The sequence below is a fragment of the Copadichromis virginalis genome, linkage group LG11 (genome assembly GCF_057382275.1).
Source record: "Copadichromis virginalis isolate Kocher_CV1m ecotype Utaka linkage group LG11, C_Virginalis_male_GT1.1, whole genome shotgun sequence".
Lineage (NCBI taxonomy): Eukaryota > Metazoa > Chordata > Actinopteri > Cichliformes > Cichlidae > Copadichromis > Copadichromis virginalis.
This window is the reverse complement of record NC_140628.1, coordinates 19,899,759-19,922,318: the sequence shown is the minus strand read 5'-3', so window position 1 is coordinate 19,922,318 and position 22,560 is coordinate 19,899,759. Positions and strand designations below refer to the sequence as shown.

The following is a 22,560-nucleotide window of genomic DNA, read 5'->3' as shown; positions in this document are numbered from 1 at the left end:
TCACATGGCCGATGATACCATGGTGATCCATAAATATAATCACCAGTTTATTTAATTATTTTTAACCCAACAAAACAAATAAACAAAAACATGATGCTGATGCCACACACACACACACACACACACACACGAGTCAAGGTGCAGGAAAACTGCTCACGGGAACGCTGCACACTCTCTGTTTCCCCCTCTTTGAGTAGTTCCCAGACAGCTCTTGATCTGATAATGTGTAGCTTGCTCATCAGCTCAGAAAAAAAACTGCAACGCAACATCACACAGTAGTTGCATGCTCTGCCCACAGCGGCAAAGTCTTACACTTTCATATTCAATACAGCTTCTCCATCATGTACTTTTAGATGTTTCATACAGGGTTCAGCATATTAGTTGTTTTCACAGGTGTGCTCCATATCTCAACAATGGCTCATAACAAGACGACAGTCTTTCACACAGGTCAAGTGCCTCTATGCACTTCATTAGTTTAAATATTTACCTATATCACTTCACCTCACATGTCATTGTACTGAATTTAAGCAACCACAAGCTTAATGTAGATTACTTTTAACAACTATCCACCTCAATTACGTCTATGGTCTGGCACACAGGCTGTTGTCGATCAGGGCAAGCTAAAGAGTTAACATTTTGTGTCAGCTGCCAGGAGCAAAGTCCAGCACAAACGTCTGTCTCCCTCCAACTCACTCTTGGTTGCTTAGAAACCCATGATAACAACAACAGTCGGTGTCACAGACCACGTGTTCTGCTCCGCACACACTCACACAACAACAACAACAAAAACGACGACGACAACAATGACAACAACACAAAATAGGCCTACTCCGGACTCACACCGGACCGCTCGGGACCCTGACCCAGTTGTGGGACGCTCACCCACTCGCGCGACAAAACCCAATGAAGGGACGCTCGGGACACACACCCAGGGCGATTTCAAAACCGGACACTCACCGGACGCTTGGGACGCTTGGGCGATTTAACCAAAACCTCTTTTTCGGGACACAAACCCAGTTATCGCTCCACAAAGCAGCGAACTTCTCAACGCCTCACAAAATGGCGGAGACTGCACAACGACACAGTTATAGAGTCGGCCTCTTCAAACTTACTTGGCGTTGCTTAGCGTGTAATATCAGCTTCGAATCCCGCCGATCGCCATTCATCGAGGAGAAAGATAGACCGCGAATCCACAGGAACTTCCTGGCTGACGTCAGTCTTTCAGCGTGTCCCTCCTCCCCTCGGTGAATGCGATTCCAGGGATCCGGCTCGAAGGACCAATTAATGATAGGTTTGTAGCTTGAACCCATCCGCTGGAACGTTGAAGACAATATAATTACACTGCAAAGCAAGACACAAGTAGGCAAGCTTCTTCATGTTTCTCGTGCACGGGAGAGAACCGGACAGGCACCGTTCCTTCGCTTGACCCCAGTTGCTCTCGTCCGTTCTCCCGTACCACTGTTCTTTTATTGAGGTTACATGAATATGCATAAGTTCATTAACATATGACGTCTACATACACACAAAGAGTACCTTGCCTGTGTGTGTGTGTGTGTGTGTGTGTGTGTGTGTGTGTGTGGGTGGACTGCTGATCAAAGGGTCAAACATCCTTGGTCAGGAAGAGGGTAGCCTCCCCCTCACCCTAGATGGTTCATCCTAGATAACACGGTGAGGAAGTCCTGCAGTTCATCTAAACAAAGAGCACTTAGACTAGAACAGACGCAACTACGTTAATCCTACCATAAAACAATAAGACACGGTATGACCTCTCATGCTCCCAAAGTGCTGTCTAATACACACAAAGTTTGCAGACTATCAAGGATCAAAACCTCTACCAATCTACAACTAATTACAAAACTCTAAGCATATATAAGTAAATATTTCTAAACATAAATGACAATCAACAATACAAATCTAACAATTATCGAGGCATTGTCTGTCTTTATTCTGATCAGTGTTGGGGTCATTACATTACAAAGTTCTGCTTTCTCTGCTTAGAGATCAGTCACCATCTACACATTTGTGGGAACAGAACATTCTGTGATTCATCATTTTAGCAGATACATTTTCTGTTACCAACTGAGTGTACAACATTTAAATAGGTGTTTTACTAATACACCCAATCCCACTGTGGATATATACAGTTGACAATAAGATGCTGTGATCAAATATAGTTAATTTACTTTTTAAAATCAAGGTATAAGCCTGTTTTTCCGAGGGTTAACGGTCTCCGTTTACCTCCATCCATCCATCCATCCATCTTCATCCGCTTTATCCGGGGCCGGGTCGCGGGGGCAGCAGCAAAAAGGCCCAGACCTCCCTCTCCCCAGCCACCTCCTCCAGCTTATCCGGGGGAATACCAAGGCGTTCCCAGGCCAGCCGAGAGATATAATCTCTCCGTTTACCTTTCTGTAAAAATTAAAGTTCTATAGTCTTTGTCACAAATGAAACTTTTTCACAAAAGATTCACTAAAGAAGATTGGCCAAGGTCATATCATGCATATTTCAGAGCACTCTTCTCAACACAGTGTAGAAATCTTTGTAACAAGTGGCCTCATTTTTCAAAAACTATATTAGAATACCAATGGGGGGGGGGAGAAGCTTGAGCAGTGTGTGACATGGTTAACTGTCAATATCTACACTGAGTAAAAATATTAATGAAAGGTGGAGTGTTGTCAAAACGGCTGGTTAAAAAAATTTCATTTAAACATTTTCAGATATGCTAATTTGTCTGGAGCTCCTCAACTTACCTATTTTATTAGATGGGACATGGTCAGAACTGCTGGGCCCTCTCTATCATTGTCACAGCTTTCCTTATTATTAACAACTTTCTCAAACTCAATCTCCTCGAGATCCGACATATACGGTGTACATTTTAGGACATCCTCAGGTCTCAGGAAAAAAGCCATCAGGTTCACAAAGGGTGGTTTGCAAGAGAAAACTCATCTTTTAGAATGCTAAATCACTAAAGATCAACTACGTGCAGTGTTTTCAGAGGAATCACATGTTACAATGGATGTCAGAGCAGTGAAATCAGAGCCAATAGCAGCTTGCCTTGCACTCTGGTCTCCCATCTGTTTACTGTCAAAGAGCAGCAACTTATCTACAATGTGCATGCCCATGCCATCAGAAAAAAGCTGCTGGCCAGTCAGCTTGTAAAACTGAGAGAGCTGCAGACTGAAAGAAGTGCAACTTTCAGCGACAATAGCAAACTGCGGCCACAAGATGACAGCAATGTCAAGGCTACATGCACATATTAATTGACAGGTGCTTTATGACAGCATTGTCTGAGGTTAAAGGTGTTTCTACTTTACGTCTACTTTCAGGTTTATGAAATGCCAATGAGGCACCATAACTGTCCTAATATGACAGCCCAGTGATCCCAGTGCATGGCATGACCAATAAATAACTTCTATCTCTACACTTTAAATTAACTGATGTTATGTGTATAAGATATACATGAGCATCTTTACCTCTGGGATTAAGAGCTGAATATTAAATGTAATATAAGAGATGAATCTTATCCCGCTGTAGTATGATAACAAAGAGATACAGTTAGACGTGTATACAGTTGGGTACAGTTGCACATGTGGGGTTTTTTTTTGGCCATCTTTGTGTCTAATTTGTGTAGATTGTAATATATATATATATATATATTGCTGTGTATCCTGGTGGTGTGGATTCACTGATCCAATCCACCAGGATATACAGCAATGACATCGGAATGTCGTTCGGGCTGGAGAAGTGTAGTCGGATGATAACAAAGAGAGGGAAGGTAGCCAGAACTGAGGTGATCAAACTACCAGAAGGCAACATTGCAGACATAGAGGACAGTTACAAGTACCTGGGGATCCCACAGGCGAATAGGAACCATGAAGAGGCCGCTAGGAAAGCTGCAATAAACAAGTACCTGCAGAGGGTCAGGCAAGTCCTGAGGAGTCAGCTGAACGGTAAGAACAAGATCCGGGCTATCAACACCTACGCCCTGCCCGTGATCAGGTACCCTGCTGGGGTAATAGGCTGGCCAAAGGAGGAGATAGAAGCCACTGACATCAAGACAAGAAAGCTCCTTACCATGCATGGAGGGTTTCACCCCAAGTCCAGCACCCTGAGGCTGTATGCTAAGCGGAAGGAAGGGGGCCGGGGACTGGTGAGTGTCAGCACCACAATCCAGGATGAGACAAGGAACATCCACGAATACATCACAAAGATGGCCCCAACTGACAGCGTGCTCAGTGAATACCTCAGGCAGCAGAAACCCAAGAAAGTGGAGGAAGGCGAGGAACCATCATGGAAGGACAGGCCCCTGCACGGTATGTACCACCGGCAGATAGAGGGGGTGGCTGATATCCAGAAATCCTACCAGTGGCTGGACAAAGCTGGACTGAAAGACAGCACGGAAGCACTAATCATGGCAGCACAGGAACAAGCACTAAGCACAAGATCCATTGAGGCTGGGGTCTATCACACCAGGCAAGACCCCAGGTGCAGGCTGTGTAAAGATGCTCCAGAGACAATCCAGCACATAACAGCAGGGTGTAAGATGCTAGCAGGCAGGGCATACATGGAACGCCATAACCAAGTGGCCGGCATAGTGTACAGGAACATCTGTGCCGAGTATAACCTAGAAGTCCCAAGGTCAAAATTGGAGATGCCCCCAAGGCTGATGGAGAATGACCAAGCTAAGATCCTGTGGGACTTCCAGATACAGACGGACAAAACGGTGGTGGCTAACCAACCGGACATAGTGGTGGTAGACAAACAGAAGAAGACGGCCGTAGTGATCGATGTAGTGGTTCCGAATGACAGCAATATCAGGAAGAAGGAACACGAGAAGCTGGAGAAATACCAAGGGCTCAGAGAAGAGCTCGAGAGGATGTGGAGGGTGAAGGTGACGGTGGTCCCAGTGGTAATTCAACCAGCAGATCCTGGGAACAACATCGGAGATCTCTGTCCAGAAGAGTGCAGTCCTAGGAACAGCTAAGATACTGCGCAGGACCCTTTTTCTTGACATTTTTGTAGCAACACACTACTTTCTGCAGTGCAACAGTGCTCAACTGATGCTCACGAGGTCATGGTACCACAGTGTGTTCCAACACTGCTCTTATGCAGACAGAGCAGGTTGTAAGTAATTCAAAAATGTTGGAACACCTGTAGCAATTAGTAGTACCAGCTTTCAAGGCTTCACAACCTCCATTGCTGCAGAACTGTGAGGTGATACCCACCATGAGACCCACACAAAGACAAGCAAACTTAAAATAGAAGAGCGACACAGAAAGTGAGATAGACACTAAGGAGTGTGCTAAAGACAGAACACAGAGACCAAGACTATAATGGACAGGACATGACAACACGACTGACAAACAAAGGAAATACTGTGGACAACACACAAGGAAAACACTATGGGAACTAAACCAGAACCACTAGAGATAAACAACAAGAAAACTAAACTAGGAAGTATGAGTCAGTCTAGAAACACCATAATGATTTGTCAAGAAGTCCATAAACATCAAGCACTGGATCAACGACCCAGGACCATGACACTGCTACAATCAGCTGGTTTCAGTCCAGGTGTGGGAGAAATAAATGGTGGAAGAAATGCAGCTTTTGAGGAGCATCATTATTGTTGAGAATATTATTGTTAGTTGTTTTTTTTTTCAAGGTAAAGAATAAGATCACAGTGCAAATGACCGTTCACTGAATGTGAAACTGATGTTTTCGGCTCTCCCCTAGCACAGGGTGAGGAGTGGAGTCATTTGGAAAGTCCTCAGAGTAGAGCCACTATTCCTCCAAATCGAAAGAAGCCAGCTGAGGTAAGGTGTTCTTGCCAGCCATGCCCTACCAGGAGGGAACCCCAGTGATAGACCCAGGACATGCAAGGGAGATTATATCTCTCAGGAGTCCTATGAATGCCTCTGTTGGGTCTGTCTAGCACAGGACCACCGCTGGAACGAGACAATTAAAAAACACAGCTAAAGCATTGAACACCAAGTAGGCAAAGTTCTTCTTGTTACTCATGCATGAGGGAGACCTGCCTGGAGCCAAGTGTCGTTCCACCACTTGACCTCCGTCAGACTTTCAGCCAGATTCCCCATAGCACTCCTTTTATTGTGGTTACATGAATATGCATAGGGTCATTAACATATAACATCTTACATAGGTATACATGTGTATGAGAATACTGTGTGTGTGTGTGTGTGTGTGGGGGGGGGGGGGGGGGTCAGAGTGTGACCCCATAAAGACTTCCCTAAACCTGCTCGTCTGGAAGTCCAGCAGTTCATCTAAACAAAAGTCACTTAGACTAAAACAGATATAGCTACGTTTATCCTACCATAAAACAATAAAACCAGGTACGACCTCTTCCCATGCTCCCAGGATGGAATGCACACCAAGCCTTTGTAGCCTGCTAAAGATCACACATCCTATCACTACACAATTAATTATACACCTCTAAGCATATATGGTTAAATATTTCTAAGCATAAATGACAATCAACAATACAAAACCTTATTTTTATCATTAACTCTGTTTTCCTGGGTCTTTTCACGTGTGTTATGAATAAATCGTCTTTTTTTCGGTAAATAAAAAATGGACCCTTAGGCCCCCTCCTTGATTCAAAGATGGTCTTTCTCTTTTCACATAAGTGGCCACCTTGACTCCGCGCTCAAACCAGCTTTCCTCCCTGCCCAGGATGTGTACATCCTCATCATTGAAAGAGTGTCCACTGGCCTGTAGGTGTGAATAGATTCCAGAGTCCTGGCCTGACGAGGTAGCTCTTCTGTGTTGTGCCATCCGCTTTGCCAGAGGCTGTTTGGTTTGCCCGATGTATAAATCGGGGAGTCACTTGGATGAGTGATGAAACGTTTCTCCCACTGAAAATGTTACACCCAGATGAACAGAATCAACTTTTGGAGATTTACTTTCCTGGATGATTGAGCATGCATCAAGAAATTGATAGTTTTGTTAATCATTTATGTGATATTGTTTTGTCAAGAGGAATCAATCAAGCAATATTAGGTTGATGTTACAGGAGAATGTACTATCTCTCCTAACACTGAAAGCAACAATATGCAATATCTATAGAACTCAATGAGAATGAAAATGTGCAGTTATAGTTTTTGTTGTGTCTTATGAAGGATCATGACAGTACCTTAACCTTCATGTTGTGTTCCAGTCAAATTGGAGAACTTTAAAAGTTTTATCAATGAAAAATGTTGTTAATTTGATCAGATTAACATGAGATTAATGAAATTCTCTTTTCTCGCTGTACACAGATCTCCACTGCCCTTAGTTTTGACTGAATTCGCAGATTCACAAATTAAACTTGAGCAGTTGTCATGGCCCCTCTGTTCTTGCTGGCTTGACCTGCCATTTCTGTTTCTGTTTCCTTGAACCTACTGATAATCACACTCACCTGCAGCTGATGAACTCATCCATGGGCACTATTTAACAAAGTGGCTGATCTTCAGTTGTTGTTGGAACATTGATTGACAATAGTTAATGAAACCTTTGCTTTAGCAAAAGGTGATCTTATCATGTCTTGTCTTGGTAAAGAAAACTAACTTCTGTCTCCTTGTGTGCCCATGAAAACTGTGGAATTTTGGAGAGAACTCTTAGTTTTTGTAAATATTTCTGAGGGGACTGTGGAGAGCACGTGTGAAAGAAGCCGGCACGATCATTATGGAGGGAATCACGTTTTGCTGGACTGTTTTCACTTTGGTTTTACACTGTAAATAAACTCACGGTCCCTGTTGTGGAAGTCATGGTTTTGGGTCCTGTTTTTCCACCAGTCAGCAAAACTGATGAAGAAATCCAGTCATTAATGGACCCAGCAGATTCCTGTCCTGTTCCAGCAACTAGTTAGCGGGTTCTCCTCGGGAGTTTGGAGGACCTGACTTGGAGGAGCACAGCCCAGGGAGAAGCGAGCCTACAAATGCCGAAGCGCAGCCCATGCAGCTTGGTGGGCTTGCCTCTGACCCTCAGTAAGGAGAAGGTGGCTGATGGTCAGTGAGTATTTATGGTGGCAGAAAGGGGCACGTCATTACCACCTGTCCCTTGTGGCCAGAAGATTTTGCTTACCAGTAATTGTAGAGATACTAGCGGGCAAAATAAATGAAGCTTCCCTACCACAACCTAGGTGCCTGGTCGAACTCACCTTTAACACTCACACTCACTTTTGTCATGCCCTGATTGCTCTGGAGCTGAACAAAGGTTCCTTGATCAATCATTAGCAAAAGAGCCCAGCATTCTTCTAATCACCTTGGCTGAATCATTGCAAGTCTCTGCTCTGAATGACACGAGTCACCTGTACAAAACTCATAGAATCGGTCTGGGTGGACTCTTTCGTGTCACAAAAACTGCCTGTGGTCAGCTGCCTCCTGTGTCTCGCCAAGTGCTCCATCTGTGCTGCTAGCACATATGTTACCTTTGTTTAATATTTACATTTGTTTGATCTGAAACATCTAAGTGTGGAAAACTCACAAAAAATAGGAAATCGGGAAGGGAGCAAAGATGTTTTCGAACCGCTGTAAATTATGAGTTTGATTTAAAAAAGATGTAACATTTTAAACACATTTTAAATACTTTTTCTGTTTGTTTGTTTTTTTGTTGTTTTATTTTTTTAAGCAGAATGACTGTACCTCAAGTTATAGTCAATACAGGGTTTCCTGTATTTAGTTGATGCCTAAAGATATTAGACACCAAGAATACCAATCACACTCATACACTACAGTGTGCTTTTCTGCATTCTGTGTTGAAGTTGGTACACAATCCCAGAAAGACAAATTGCTTTAATTTCACAACCACTAAACACTCCCTATTTAAAAAGAGAGTGGAAATGAGACAGACAGACAAATAGACAGAATCGACTACATACTCGCTTCCCTTTGCGGGGAGACTGATGATAAAACACTTAATGAACAACTGGAATAACATATGTGATATAAGATGAAAATAGCATAAGGATTTTTTTAAACATTTTCCTTGACTTCCATCTGAAGACACAAACATGGACTGCAGCTGGTCTTTCACAGATGTTACACATTGGCGTATACTGATTCATCCAAGTCGGTCTGCATAGAAAAATAAGTTTAATTCATTCCATTGTTTGATGCAGGCACATAACAAATGAAGAAAACCTAACTCACCCCTACGTTGCCATATACATGAAAATTGGTGTAAATGTCATTGCAATGGGCATCCTCATAGTTCTCTTTCCTGCAGAAACAATAAAGAAAAGCACACAAGATTTTTTTCTTATCTACATGAAAATGAAGTTCAGTCACTCCTCCTTAGGTTACATTTAATCAAAAGTTTTGTTTGTTTGCTAATTAAGGTGAAGAATGTATACCTCCTTGCTGGGGCATAATGAGGGATCTCTACAGGTCTCTCTGACTTCATTGTGCTCAGGTCAGATGGTGGTGTCTCTCCTGATCTCCGCGTGCTAGCAGAAATATGTTTGGGTGTTTTTGTTTGAGTTTTTTGGCATTACCTTTAATGATATTACAATAATTTGTTTAATGACTCACCATTTTTTAACTCCGACAGCAGTAGCTATCAAAATAATGAGCAAAATGACACCTGTTCCAGAGGCAATAAAGATATATTGCATGTTGTCTGAAGAAAGAAAAACATACTGTGTTTTTTGTCATGGAAATGTTGAATAAAAAGAATTTATGTTCTATTTTTGACATTTTTACTTACCATTAACAGGTAAAGAGAGTGTGAGGTTAGCATTTCCCAGCGTGTTGTTTGCCAGACAGTGAACAAACCTAAAGGACCTAAAGTCTGTCTGCAGAGTCCCAGTAGTAACAGAGCCATTTGTCTCTACTGTGGTGCTTGGCAGGACTCTGTCACCAAGAACAAAATGGACCATGCTGGGGGGCCTGGACTGTACAATGCAATCACACTTTACTATGCCGTTATATGAGGAGCACTTAGAGTAAGTCTCAATGTCAGGGCCATCTGTAAGAACAGCAAATGTAATTAGAAACATATATCCATGCATTCATCTTTTGTTGTTATATTTGTTCTATTATTTACTTACATAACACATTGAGCTTCAGGGTGCTTGACTTGACTCGTCCTTCTTCATTAACAGCAGTGCAGTACACGGGCTCTGAGTGTCTGGAGACATTTGACATTGTGTAGGTTTGCCCCTTATTCAGCAGAACACCAGTTTCACTGTGCCACTCATAGCTGCTGACAGGGTTTGCATCACTGGAGCACTTCAGGTGTGCAGTCTCTCCCTCATTCACATCTGACTGGTACTCGACCTTCACATTCACTGGAGCATCTGCATAGAAACATTTAACCCTTACTCTGCAGCATTTTGTATCATTTTACACAGTGAGGTAAAAGCTGAGTTTCATTAAGCATTTTGACATAATGGTAGTACTAGAGTAAATTTTCAAGCAGTTGCCAAAGTCAGCAAGGTTCTGATTGGACAAATATATCGACGATAGGCTGAGCCCATCGGCGATAGGCAATTTATTTATTTGCCAATGAGTAAGTTTGCTAAGAATGATGGAGCTAATAGAAGCAGTCAACAGAAAGAAACAGCGCTGTTTTAACAGTGAGCAAATGCACCCTCCTCAGAGTGCGCCGAAATGCTTGTTGATGGAGCTGCAGAAGCTGGTGACAGCCAAGTATACTCAGCCGGATGGTGGACACGTACATGCTCATGCAGGTTAGTCATGTTTAAGTACTTTGCTCACACTATATGTCTGCACAAGTGGCACACCACTTTGGTTACATCCTTAGGTTTACCCCCTTCATGTGGTTTAAAGCCTTTATATATTTCTTTGTGCTGTAAGCGTTAACGTGCCATCATCATGATAAAAGCGAATAACAATTAACCTATCCAGATGGGTTTAGTGCATTAAAAATTTTAACCTCGTTAATCGTGATGACCGCTTTAACGCTCTAAATTTTTTGGGAAATTAGTTTGCCCATGCTTGAACTTCTTTTATGTTGTAAACGCGCAAATCAGTCCGTGCATGATTACATGGCTCCACCCATCAAAAATGGGTGACTCGCCCATTGTCGATTATTGGACTGACGATTGTCGGTTGGAAAATTTTTACATATCGCCCAACCCTACCATGAACTAACAAAATATCCAAGTAGTCCATCTAATATTTGATATATTTCGGTCAATGGAGACCAGACAGACTGCTAAACTAACATCACCATTGACTAAGAAACGCTAAAGAAAAAAAGAATAAAATTACGACTTAAAAAAAAATATGAGTCAATTTAATGATTATAAAGTCATAACTGATAAACGGAGACACAGACAGAATTTGCTCTTCTTTCTCTCACATGCCCATCCAGTGAAAATACCAGACATCTTATTGCTGACTGTGGTTGGAATCTATATGAGTCATGATGACTGCGAATCCTGTGACTCTGACTGAAGCTAGATGCAGAAGCTGCAAAAATTAGACTGTAATAATTTAATTTTTTTAAATGGTAACACAACTTCACATTCACTGCTGAAATGAAATGTATCACGTCACCAATCATGCTGGAACATTTGACATTTGACCCCCTTAGCTTCTGCTTTACATATAATCCCCTTTCTGTTTATTTGGACTTTCTTTTGTCTGTTTAAACATGTAAATGAAACATCAAAAAGTACTGCACAAATTTTAGTTTTTAAAATGCTTGAGGAATTTGTCTTTTATCATCAACACATATTTAGAAATGCACACTTACATTTTACTTTAAGGGTCTTGGATGTTTCTTGGTGCTTTCCTCCGTGGTATGTTACTCTGCATTGTAACAGTTTGTTGTGATCAGTGCGGTTTGAGCGAAACATTAAAATTGATGTTGCCTTCCACTGGCCATCATGAAGCTTCTGTGCTTGAAAATGCTGCTCTCCAGAGTGACTCCAGTGAAAAGCTGGTGGATATGTGGGGCAGGAGTGAAACACAGAGCAGGATGCAGACACAGGTTGACCCTCCTTTATGTCCTCATGCGCAGAAAAATCAATGGCATTTGGTTCACCTGTGTTAACAAGAAAGATCATGAATAATAAAAATTTTCTGAGAGAACACTTAATGTACTCGGCAGTTGATACTGTATTTTATAAAGCTTTGACTTATGAACGTGCCTTCCTCATATTAATTAAATTTGTTGATACTGTATTTTTCAGACCATAATGTGAACCGGATTATAAGATGCACTGTCGATGAACGGGTCTGTTTTCATACATAATTACATATTACATTACATTAAGCAAATGTTAAACTTAATTGTTACACCTGGTAAAGCAGCAACGCAGATCATTTTATTAAAGATGAAACAATTCTTTAACTCAGGTATTAACTCTCAGTGATGCCGCAGTGATTGTTTGACTTTGGGACCTGAAGCAGAGTTTGGACCTAGATTACACCGCGAGGCTCCTGAGTACGGTAGCTGTAATTCTCTGACAACCCATCATGCTTCGTACGAAAGCACTTTTTGACAGATTTTTGAGCGTACCACATGAAATCAGTTCGAGGTCAGTAAGCACAACCAAAATTCACACATAAGGTGCACCGGATTATAAGGCGCACTCTTGATTTTTGAGAAAATTCAAGGATTTTAAGTGTGACTTATAGTGCAGAAAATACGTTAAACATGAATAAAGTGTTGAAAATCACCACCAGAGTCTAGTGAGGTTATTAATGCATAACGCAGATACTGTATATTACTAACACATATTACAAGGACGTATGGGGGGAAAGAATAGGAAGAAAGATATTTCCTGTTTTGTTTGAGTTGCTGTTCATGAAAAAAAGAATCAGCTCTGGTTGGAAAATATAACAGGAAAAGAGTGGTGGCTTCATTTGGAATTATTTAATCTTTCCATGTCTGCATGTTTCCAAACCGATGCAAGATGTACTTTCAGTCTGATTTCAAGCTTGAGAATGTAGGAAAACAAAGAACTGGATGCAACATCACACATAAACTGAAAGATAAAATGAATTAGCCTGATTTAATAGCACAAATGATGAACATGAAAACAGAAATATTAAAGAAAAAAAAACCCTCTAAACCAAATCAATTTGTATTAACCGCAAAACCTGCCTTTCAGGGTTCTAAGTAATTAGTTACATTGGGCTTTCAGAAGCAAAATGTGAGGAAAAAAGCCACAGACACTGAACACACTGCTGGATAATATTAATAATAAAGTGCTGTTATAGGTTGATTTGCTGGTTCATAAATGCATTGACAGAGCTTAGGTTTGAATCAGTTAGGTAACAAAGCAAACGTGTATCTGTTATTAGTACAAATGAATCAGCTCAGACCAAAAAACTAGCAACAACACTGAATAAACAGACAATACTAAGCTTGGAAAATGCGATTTTATTATTGGCAATATTAATGAACATTTTACTTACGAATCATTGAAATGGAGACTTTCTTATTTAAGTAGGAAAAACTGTTATAGCCTCCAAGTTCAATCCTGAAGTGAAAAGGCCCTCCATCATTTTGTTGAAGATTTTCAATCATCAGAGAACAGTTACTCTTGCTGATGTCTCCAAGAAGTTTTGTTCGTCTCCTATACTGCTCCAGCATTTTAGACTCAGTTGGATGATAGATGACTTGATTCCCATCATTGGTCCAAATCCCTGTGAATGTTTGGACCTTTGCATTTGGGTAGTTATAAGAGCAAGGGATCACCACACATGACCCAAGGAGACCTTTTACTGAGGATGGGACAGCAATAGTCCAAGATGACGCTTCTGTTTGAGTAACTGTAATAAAATGCACAAAGTGTGAAGAAATGAAGCACAGAAACAGGTTGATCAACAAGAGACAGGAATCTTAAATGTATGAAACAAAATGCCGATTCCCTAAAAACTGCCTGGACAACAAAAGATGCATTATAAGACACAACTGACTGTTCAGTTCTGTAACTGGCAAATAAGTAAGTAAACATTACCTCTATTCATACACATTGTGCAAAATGTATCATACCTTTGACGCAAATGCATATGAAAAACAAAAGCCACTGCCAAACATCCATCTCTTCTTCTTATTTCCACATCTAAATAAAATAACAAATGTGTGTATGTGTGGGTGCTTTTATTTCCTCTATGGACAAGTGATGTCAAGTTTCCGTTCTGCTTTTAATACTCACTTGATCCACTTTTCCACAATTTCTGTGAATTTATAAAGTGTAGAATGGGGAAGCAGGTCATACGTATCAATATTTATCCTTTTTTGAATGATTTGCCAAGATTTTATCAAAGGGGTGTTAAGAAGATTTATAAGATTATAAAATAACACATTTTATTTTTCACAAGTTGAATTTCAGATTTCATATGTAACGTAATAATAATAATAATGATAATAATAATAATAATAATAATGATGTACGAGGTATTTGTCATCTCTTTAAGCGTATGTTGTATCTTGCCTCGCATCTTCCATTGAGCACAAATATCTGTGCTTATTCTAACCTGGCTCTGCCAGATGTCCTTTGCTCTTTATTGCAGTGATATTAATAGAGGTCAACTACAACTCATTCATCTCTTAGTGCTTCTACAGAGCTTGTAAAAGTTCATCTTGAGTTGAATAAAAGAGGACACATTTGAAATGGAAGGAAAAAAGCAGTTATGCTGTAGTATATGTGAGTGAGGTCATTCATTTAGTATTTTAAAAAAGTTTAGCTTTTTAGATGCACAACCTAGTCTTCAATGGGAGGCTGATTGTACCTCAGCACATTCACATTTTAGTTATAAACTATTATGACACCTCCCCTAATATGTGTAGAAGTTCTAGTGAAACAATATGAGATCTATGTTATAGAGTGACAGACTATCTCATACTACATCTAGTATCCATTCAAATAACATTAAAATTAGCACATGGATCCAAAGTAATAAAAATGCTCAGTTATATCAACAACTGCATCAATGAGGAGTTTGGTTGACAAAGAGGAAAGACATTTTCATGTTTTTTTCTAATTTGAAAAGAATGACTGTACCTTTTACTTATTCGCCTCATTGTCTTAAGTTGTACCTGGAGATTGTTGGTGCAGAGCTGTTAACACAGGATTTCATTTACTTAGTTGATACCTTTCGGCATTTACATGACATGTTGTCTTGTACGATTTATGCTTAAGCTCTTACTATCTCACAACTTCACAACCTACTTCATTACTAAGACACCAAACTAATGCATTAAAAAAAAAAGATTTGTTTAAATTGTTACACAATGTCAAAAAAAGAAACTGTGGGACTCATGTAATGGGTGGGCACAGATGGAAGTATTGTAATAGATATTGCCCCTCCTCCATATGGGGCAGGGATAGCTCAGTAGGTAAAGTGGTCGCCCCATGATCGGAAGGTCGGCGGTTCGAATCCACTTAACGGCTACCCTGAGGTACCCCTGAGCAAGGTACCGTCCCTACACACTGCTCCCCGGGCGCCTGCTTAGTGGGCTGCCCACTGCTTCACAGAGTGAATGGGTCAAATGCAGAGAAAAACAAGTAATTTCCCCATGGGGATCAATAAAGTATCCATTATTATTATTATTGTTATTATAATCTTATGCATTCTTATCTTTGTTATGTTATGCGTTCAGTACTGTATTACTATTTCTGACACATACTGTGATAACTGGCAATATAGCTAGGATACTCTGATCAATGATGATTCCCACGGGTGGTGCTCACGCAGGCACTGAATCGGGCAGCTTTGGGCTCACGCAGGCACTAAATCGGACAGCCTTGGGGTCCTGTGTGTTCTACTGCACAGATAGCCTGCAGAGCGCAGTGTCACTACCCGATCCGTACCGGAAACCCGATCTGTACCCCGCATGCGCAAAAGGTTTCTACTTCCGGTCGTAGCGTTTTACGATAGTTATGGGTCAGAGTATCTGTTAAGATGTTAAGAATAACAAGTATATCTTAAAATGTTTGCAATAATGAAGCATTTCAGTACAATGTAGACAAAAAAGAAAAAGAAAGTTACGGATCAGGACTCTCCGATCCTTACTGTGCATGTGTAAAGTTTTTTTTTTTTTTCATACTTTAATTAAATTTATGCACATATTACAATCTCTCGTTGGGAGACAACATTAGTGCAACAACATCTTGAAAAGGTTGAATAAGAAACCAAACGAAAAAAAAACCCAAAACAAAACAAACAAACAAAAAAAAAACCCACATATATACATATACATAAATATATGAAGGCCATTTTTATGACATATAACAGTTTCCTTTCTGCGAACACTTTAACATACATGTGGCTTACTTAGTACACCAAAAACACAATCATTAAAAGGATAGAGATTGAGTCCCATTGTCGCATATCAAAGCAGCCTCTTTACATGAATCCCTCAGTAATTCTAAAGATGACAAAAAAGATTTTAATTCAATTTTCAATACAGTTAGGGAAGGTCTTTTACTTTGCCATTTGCATTTGTGTATGTGGTATTTGCCCATAATTATCACCACCTTGTGTAGCATGGACAGTTCCTTAGATGGATCACCATTATTATATAAAACTTGTGTTAGAGTCAGTGGGGTCATCCCATCTATTCTTATACTCAACCAGTCTACTAGATCTTGCCAAAAGTCAGTTGTTACTGAGCAGGAAAAAAACAAATGATCAATACTTTCCACATTTTGTGAACAAAATCCACATGGCTCTACCTCAAACCCAAACCTTTTTTTAAGCATTTCAGCTGCTGGGTAATATCCATTAATTATTTTAAATTGCATTTCTTTGACTTTGGGGGGGATAGGCCATTTTAAAAAGTGCGTATATTTGTTCGTTATTTTAACATTACTCCCTTTTAGTTTTGTGTTACTGTTAAAGTCGTGAAATAATTTGTTTTTAAATATCTTGTTCATGGTTTTATTATTACAGTTTTTATCCGTCAAAGGAATCTGGTTTAGATGTAAAGAAGGTAGACTAATTTGTGCCTTAGAGTAATACAAATAACCTTGAATCAAACTCAACAGAGGTAAGGGGATTGCCTTACAAACCTTGTCATATTCTCTAAGGGAACACTGAATGTTAAACTTAGCAATAAAAACACCCACTGAGAGAAACTGACCCCTTTCATCAAGTAAGTCTGTTATAAAGATTATGTTTTTTTCAAACCACTCTTTAATAAACAATGACTTCTTATTAATTGCAATTGTTCTGTTATTCCACAAGGTGGAGCAATGTGGTGAAAAGTTATGGGCAAACACCATCTTCCAATAAGACAAGACCTGCTTATGATATTCTGACAGTTTCACAGGCAACTTCAATATATCAAAATCACATTTCAGGAGAAAATCCAACCCTCCCACCTTTTTGAAAATATTTTTTGGGATATGGAACCATATGGAGTCAGGTTTCAAGAGGAAGGCTTTTATCCAGTTTATTTTAAATACTCCAACCATTGATTGAAAATCAATTGACTTTATACCACCTTTAGCGTAATCTTTGACAAGTTGTGATTTTTTAATATAATGTGTTTTATTGCGCCAAATGAATTGATAGATTATAGAGTTAATCTTTTTAATACTTTTCGGGGTAATGTATAGTGAGTATGCTGGATAAACCATCTTTGAGACGCCCTCTGATTTGGATAATAGATTGCGTCCAAAAATTGTAATATCTCTCGTCAACCAATGATTTAGTGTTTTGGATATGCCATCAATTTTGTCTTTTAGGTTTTTTGATTCTCTAGTGTTGATGTCTTTGTTTAAATAGATGCCTAGATACTTAACTTCATTTTTCACTGGAATCGTCCTCATGCTATTTTCCATACAATCATAAAGTGGCAAAAGTTCACACTTCTTCAGGTTCAGACACAAGCCTGAAGCTTTAGAAAAAATTGAAATGACATTCAATCAGGGGCGGAGCGTGGGGGTGGCTTACGGGGCTTAAGCCCGGGTTGTTTTGTCAGAAGCCCGGGGTATTTTGGAGTGTAATTTTTTCATAGTTAGATGCCTGGCTGACAACTGTATAAAACAAAAAGTACACACAATATTCGAAGCACATAGTGCACACTGTGGGAATTTACGACTGTGCGTGAATCCCCCCCTGATATTGGTATGATCCAAGCTCAGGCACTAAGCGACTGAGCGAGGGGGCGGGGCAGCTGCTGCCCGTGAGTGCGCTGTTGGAGAGACGGAGCCAGCCATACTAAGGAGAGCTTAAGTTTGACCAGGTACCAAAGCAAATCATTCGTACTGTACAAATAATGTAAATATGACGGTGCATCACGAAAGATTGATATGAAACTGATCACTTGACCAATATTACGTTACTTGCTCTTCAAGTGAATCAACAAATGGCAAAATGAAAAGCCGAACAAATGCTATTTTTTTTAGAGTCTTAGCTTACGTGTGTTTATTTCATATTTTCAGTTCTTACCCTCCCCGACTAAATCGGTTTCAGTTATGTACTGAAACATAAGAATGGACATTAGAGGCTTCTTTCAAAGAAAAAACTCAGGTAAATGTTATTTTATATATTATGCTTTGTATGTTGTTCAGTATATTTCTATGCAAAACAAGAGGGATTTCAGTACACAGCAGGATATTCACATTTGTAACCAGATATTTACATACACTTTAGGGAGAAAACATAAAACATTTTTACTGTACAACATCAATTTAGAGTAAATTTTTGTTTTAGATAAATATTGAAATATATTTTGAATTAGTTAAATTTCAGAATAAAGAGAGACAGAGCTATTTTTATCACTTTCATCAAATTTAGGAGTACATGTACACTAAATTTATTGTTAATTAATAAGAAAACTCCAGACGATTCCATTCTGAGCTGAAGAAGCTTGTGATAGGTTAGTAGAGTCCATGTGAGTAAATTGCTGGCACAGCTGTGGATGCATATAAGGCAAAACACAGAGCCTGTTTCTTTGACATGGGAAAATCAAGAGATATCAACCAAAACACCAGGAACAGAACTGTGGAGCTCCATAAGTGTGGCTCAAGTTTGAATACAATTTGGTGCCATTTGCAATTAAGAAATACAGACAGTTTCTCTCTTTACTCTTAAAGTTAACAAATATGTTTTTATATTTATCAATCTAAAAAAAATAAACATTTAGTCTGATTTGATGTTACAATTAAAAAAGTGTTTTTATCTGAAGAGTAAATATCTGGTTTCAACTGTATATTTGATGATTGTCAGCACAAAGAGGGAGAGAGAGGAGAACGAGGACAGAACAGATGAACAAGAGCAGGTGAGACACACATGTTAGTCAAATGGTTGTTTACCAAAAGTATCACCGTATCATAGGTCCTCATGTATCTCGTACCTAGTGTTTCTTTTTAGGTTTGTTATTTTTCAAATTCTGTATTTATTAAGTTCTGCAGGCTTGTTTGCACAACAAGGCTAAATAATTATATAAACTTTTCTCAATCTAAATAGTGTACTTTGGTAGAATTAAAAAAATAAGTGTAGTGCAGGTCTATGAAGATTTTTAGTGCTATCATCTAGTTCTGATTCTGGTTCTGTCTTGGTTAAGTCCTCAGTAGTCCTGATTTTGAACTGTTGTAGTCCTGTTTTTAATTCTGGATCAGTTCTGGGTCTGGTTGAATTGGGGTTTAGTCCTCGTGTCTTGATGCAGCCCTGACCTTGTTCTGCCTTGCTGCTTAATTAAAAAACTAGTTTAAGGTGTCCTGCACATGTGATATATATTTTTCCCTATATGAAGTCATTCTTTTTTGAACAGAGCCTATTAATCTTTCAGTCATTTCTACACCCCCCCCCCCCCCCCCCCCCAAAAAAAAAAAAAAAAAAAAAAATCCCACATGCATACTACTCTTTGGGCTAAGCCCCGGGTGTTTCAAATGTCTGGCTCCGCCTCTGCATTCAATGCTTTCTCGAGTATTGATTTATCCTTTAAAAATATTACTGTCATCTGCAAACTGACTTATTTTCAGTTCAATATCAAAAATGTTTATTCCTTCGATGTCTGAATGGTTCACAATGAGGTAAGCCATTAATTGAGTGCAAAGAATAAATAATTTTGGAGAAATTGGGCAACCCTGTCGAATTCCACAGAATATGTCTATCCTAGATGTTATGCCTGGATTGAGCGAAACATAACTATAAATTTGCTTGTAGAACAGTTTGATCACTTTGCAAAATTTGTTTCCAAATCCAAAAAGTTCTAAAGATCTAAATAAAAAATTATGGTCTATTGAATCAAATGCTTTAAAAAAGTCAATAAATAGTATTAAACTTTCTGAATTAATAAAGGATCGATAGTCAATCATATCTAATATTAATCTTATGTTATTATGAATCTGCCTTCCTTTAATAAATGCTGATTGGCACTCATCAATCAATTTGGTTAAGACGCTTTTAAGCCTATTTGCATATACTAAGGCTAATAATTTATAGTCGTTACATAAAAGTGTTATGGGTCTCCAATTGTCTAGCATTTGTAAATCTTTGTTTGGTTTGGGTAATAAGGTTATTAATCCTGTTTTCATTGTTGGGGATAGTTCTTCATTTTTTAAACAATCCAAAAAGCCATTAAATAACAAATCTTTAATGTCTTGCCAAAAGGTTTTATAAAATTCAATCGTTAGACCATCAATTCCAGGCGATTTTCCATTTTTCATTTGTTTTAGAGCTGTATCTAATTCGGATATTTTCAAATCTTCTTCTAACCATGTTTTATCATCCTCTTCCAATTTTTTTACCTGATCTTTAATCATATCAAAAAAGATATCTGCATTTTCTTTTTCAGTTCTTGATTTATACAGATTACTATAGAACATGTTAATTTCCTCACTTATTTTGTTTGGTTCCTCAATTATAGTACCATCCTTACTCAATTTAGTTATTTTTTTCTTTGTTTGTCTACGCTTCTCTAGACTATAGAAATAAAATGAATTTTTTTCTCCATGCTCAATCCACTTGGCTCTAGACCTTACATATGCTCCTTTAGCTTTAATCAAGTACACCTCATCTAGCTTATTTTGTAAAGATTGTAAGCGTTCTGACTCTTCCGCAGTCATACAGGATTTACCACATAATAAATGAATTTGTTCAATTAGATTATTCTGTTCACATACGCGTAGGGCAGACACTTTCTTTCCCGTTTCTATAGCTAATTGTTTCACACTATATTTAAACCATTCCCATTTACTGACATTAGTCATGCTCATATTGTTAATTTCTGATTTAAGTTCTTTAACTTGTTTACAGAAGTCTTCGTTTTGTAATAAACTATTGTTAAATTTCCATATGTTGTCAGATCTTTGTTGTTTACGTAGAGATAATAAGAGACTTATCAGACAATGATCAGTAAGTGGGGTTGACTGGGTCTCACATTTCGTTACATATTATGATACTGTTTGGGAGACAAGCCAATAATCTAATCTTGAACATACGTTTTTATTTGATGGACTAAACCAAGTATATTTCTTCGTATTTGGGTTTGTCATCCTCCAATAATCGATCATATTGGTTGTCGTACAAAAGTCACAAATAATGCTATCGTGTTCTGGTTGATTTCCTCTTTGTGGTTGTCTGTCAAGCCATGAGTTAGGAGCCAGGTTAAAATCGCCTCCAGTTATTACCTGGGTAGAACCATATGTAGTACTCCACTTTGCAATTAATTTACTTAAGTTAGACATCATATTTCTATTTAGAGACCTGTTATTGTATCCATACACGTTAATAAGAATAATTTTCTGTTCACAGACTTCTACCAACACCATGATCCAATGCCCCATTCCATCGCTTTTATGATCAATAACTCTCCCTGCAAATTTGTTGAATAAGATCATTACTCCTGCTGAGTGAGTAGTACCATGTGAATAAAGAATACTATCTCCCCATTGATGTTTCCAAAATGTTTCCTCTTCCTTACCAGAATGTGTTTCTTGTAAAAACAAAATGTTTGCCTTAATTTCCTTGCAGAATAAAAACATGGCCTTACGTTTGACATTGTTTTTTAAGCCTCGCACATTTAAGGAACTTAATAGAACAGCCATCTATAAGATAAAGAAAAAACAAAAACAAAAAACGCAAGAACAAAATACAAAACAAGAACAGTAACGGCTTCCTTGGCACTTACTAGAAGAAAAAAAAGTGCTTGAAGCGGGAATAAGCCTAGTGTCCTACCTATGTAATCATAACAGTACACTCTAAAAACTATTGTTTAAGCTCAACAAAAAAAATTAACGCAACAGTTTCCATTACTCTTTTTGAGTTATGATAACTTATGTTGAAATTAGATTGAACCAACAAACTATATTGAGTTACGGGAATTAAATTATCCTCCATAATCAAAGGTGATTTTAATTACCATTTACGTAATATTTGGTAGCTTAAAAACATATTTTTAAGTTGTTTACTCATAAAAATTATGTTCCTCCAATTACTTTTTCCACATTATTTGAAATGATTTTTAAGTGTTATGTAATTAATTACAGCAATTACAAAAACAATTTTTTAAAGTTCATTATTTAAAATATTAAGTTGCTGATTTTCATCATTATTATCATCATTTTAGCTGTCTCTTTTTTTTTTTTATTGTAATAGCTTTTAAGAAAGGAATTCATTCAACATTTTTTTT

General features: G+C 38.7%; 1 protein-coding gene across 1 annotated transcript; it reads right to left on the bottom strand.

Annotated features, from left to right (window-relative positions):
- Window positions 1-8,836: 8,836 nt before the first annotated feature.
- On the bottom strand, window positions 8,837-14,017 carry LOC146698413 (sialic acid-binding Ig-like lectin 14). Its single transcript, XM_085473498.1, has 9 exons — window positions 13,969-14,017; window positions 13,389-13,745; window positions 11,719-12,009; window positions 10,046-10,294; window positions 9,703-9,963; window positions 9,528-9,615; window positions 9,350-9,442; window positions 9,147-9,216; window positions 8,837-9,071 (listed from the first exon to the last, which is right to left on the bottom strand). The coding sequence occupies exons 1-9, from the start codon at window positions 14,015-14,017 to the stop codon at window positions 9,036-9,038; spliced, it is 1,494 nt and encodes a 497-aa protein (XP_085329624.1). The 3' UTR covers window positions 8,837-9,035.
- Window positions 14,018-22,560: the final 8,543 nt, after the last annotated feature.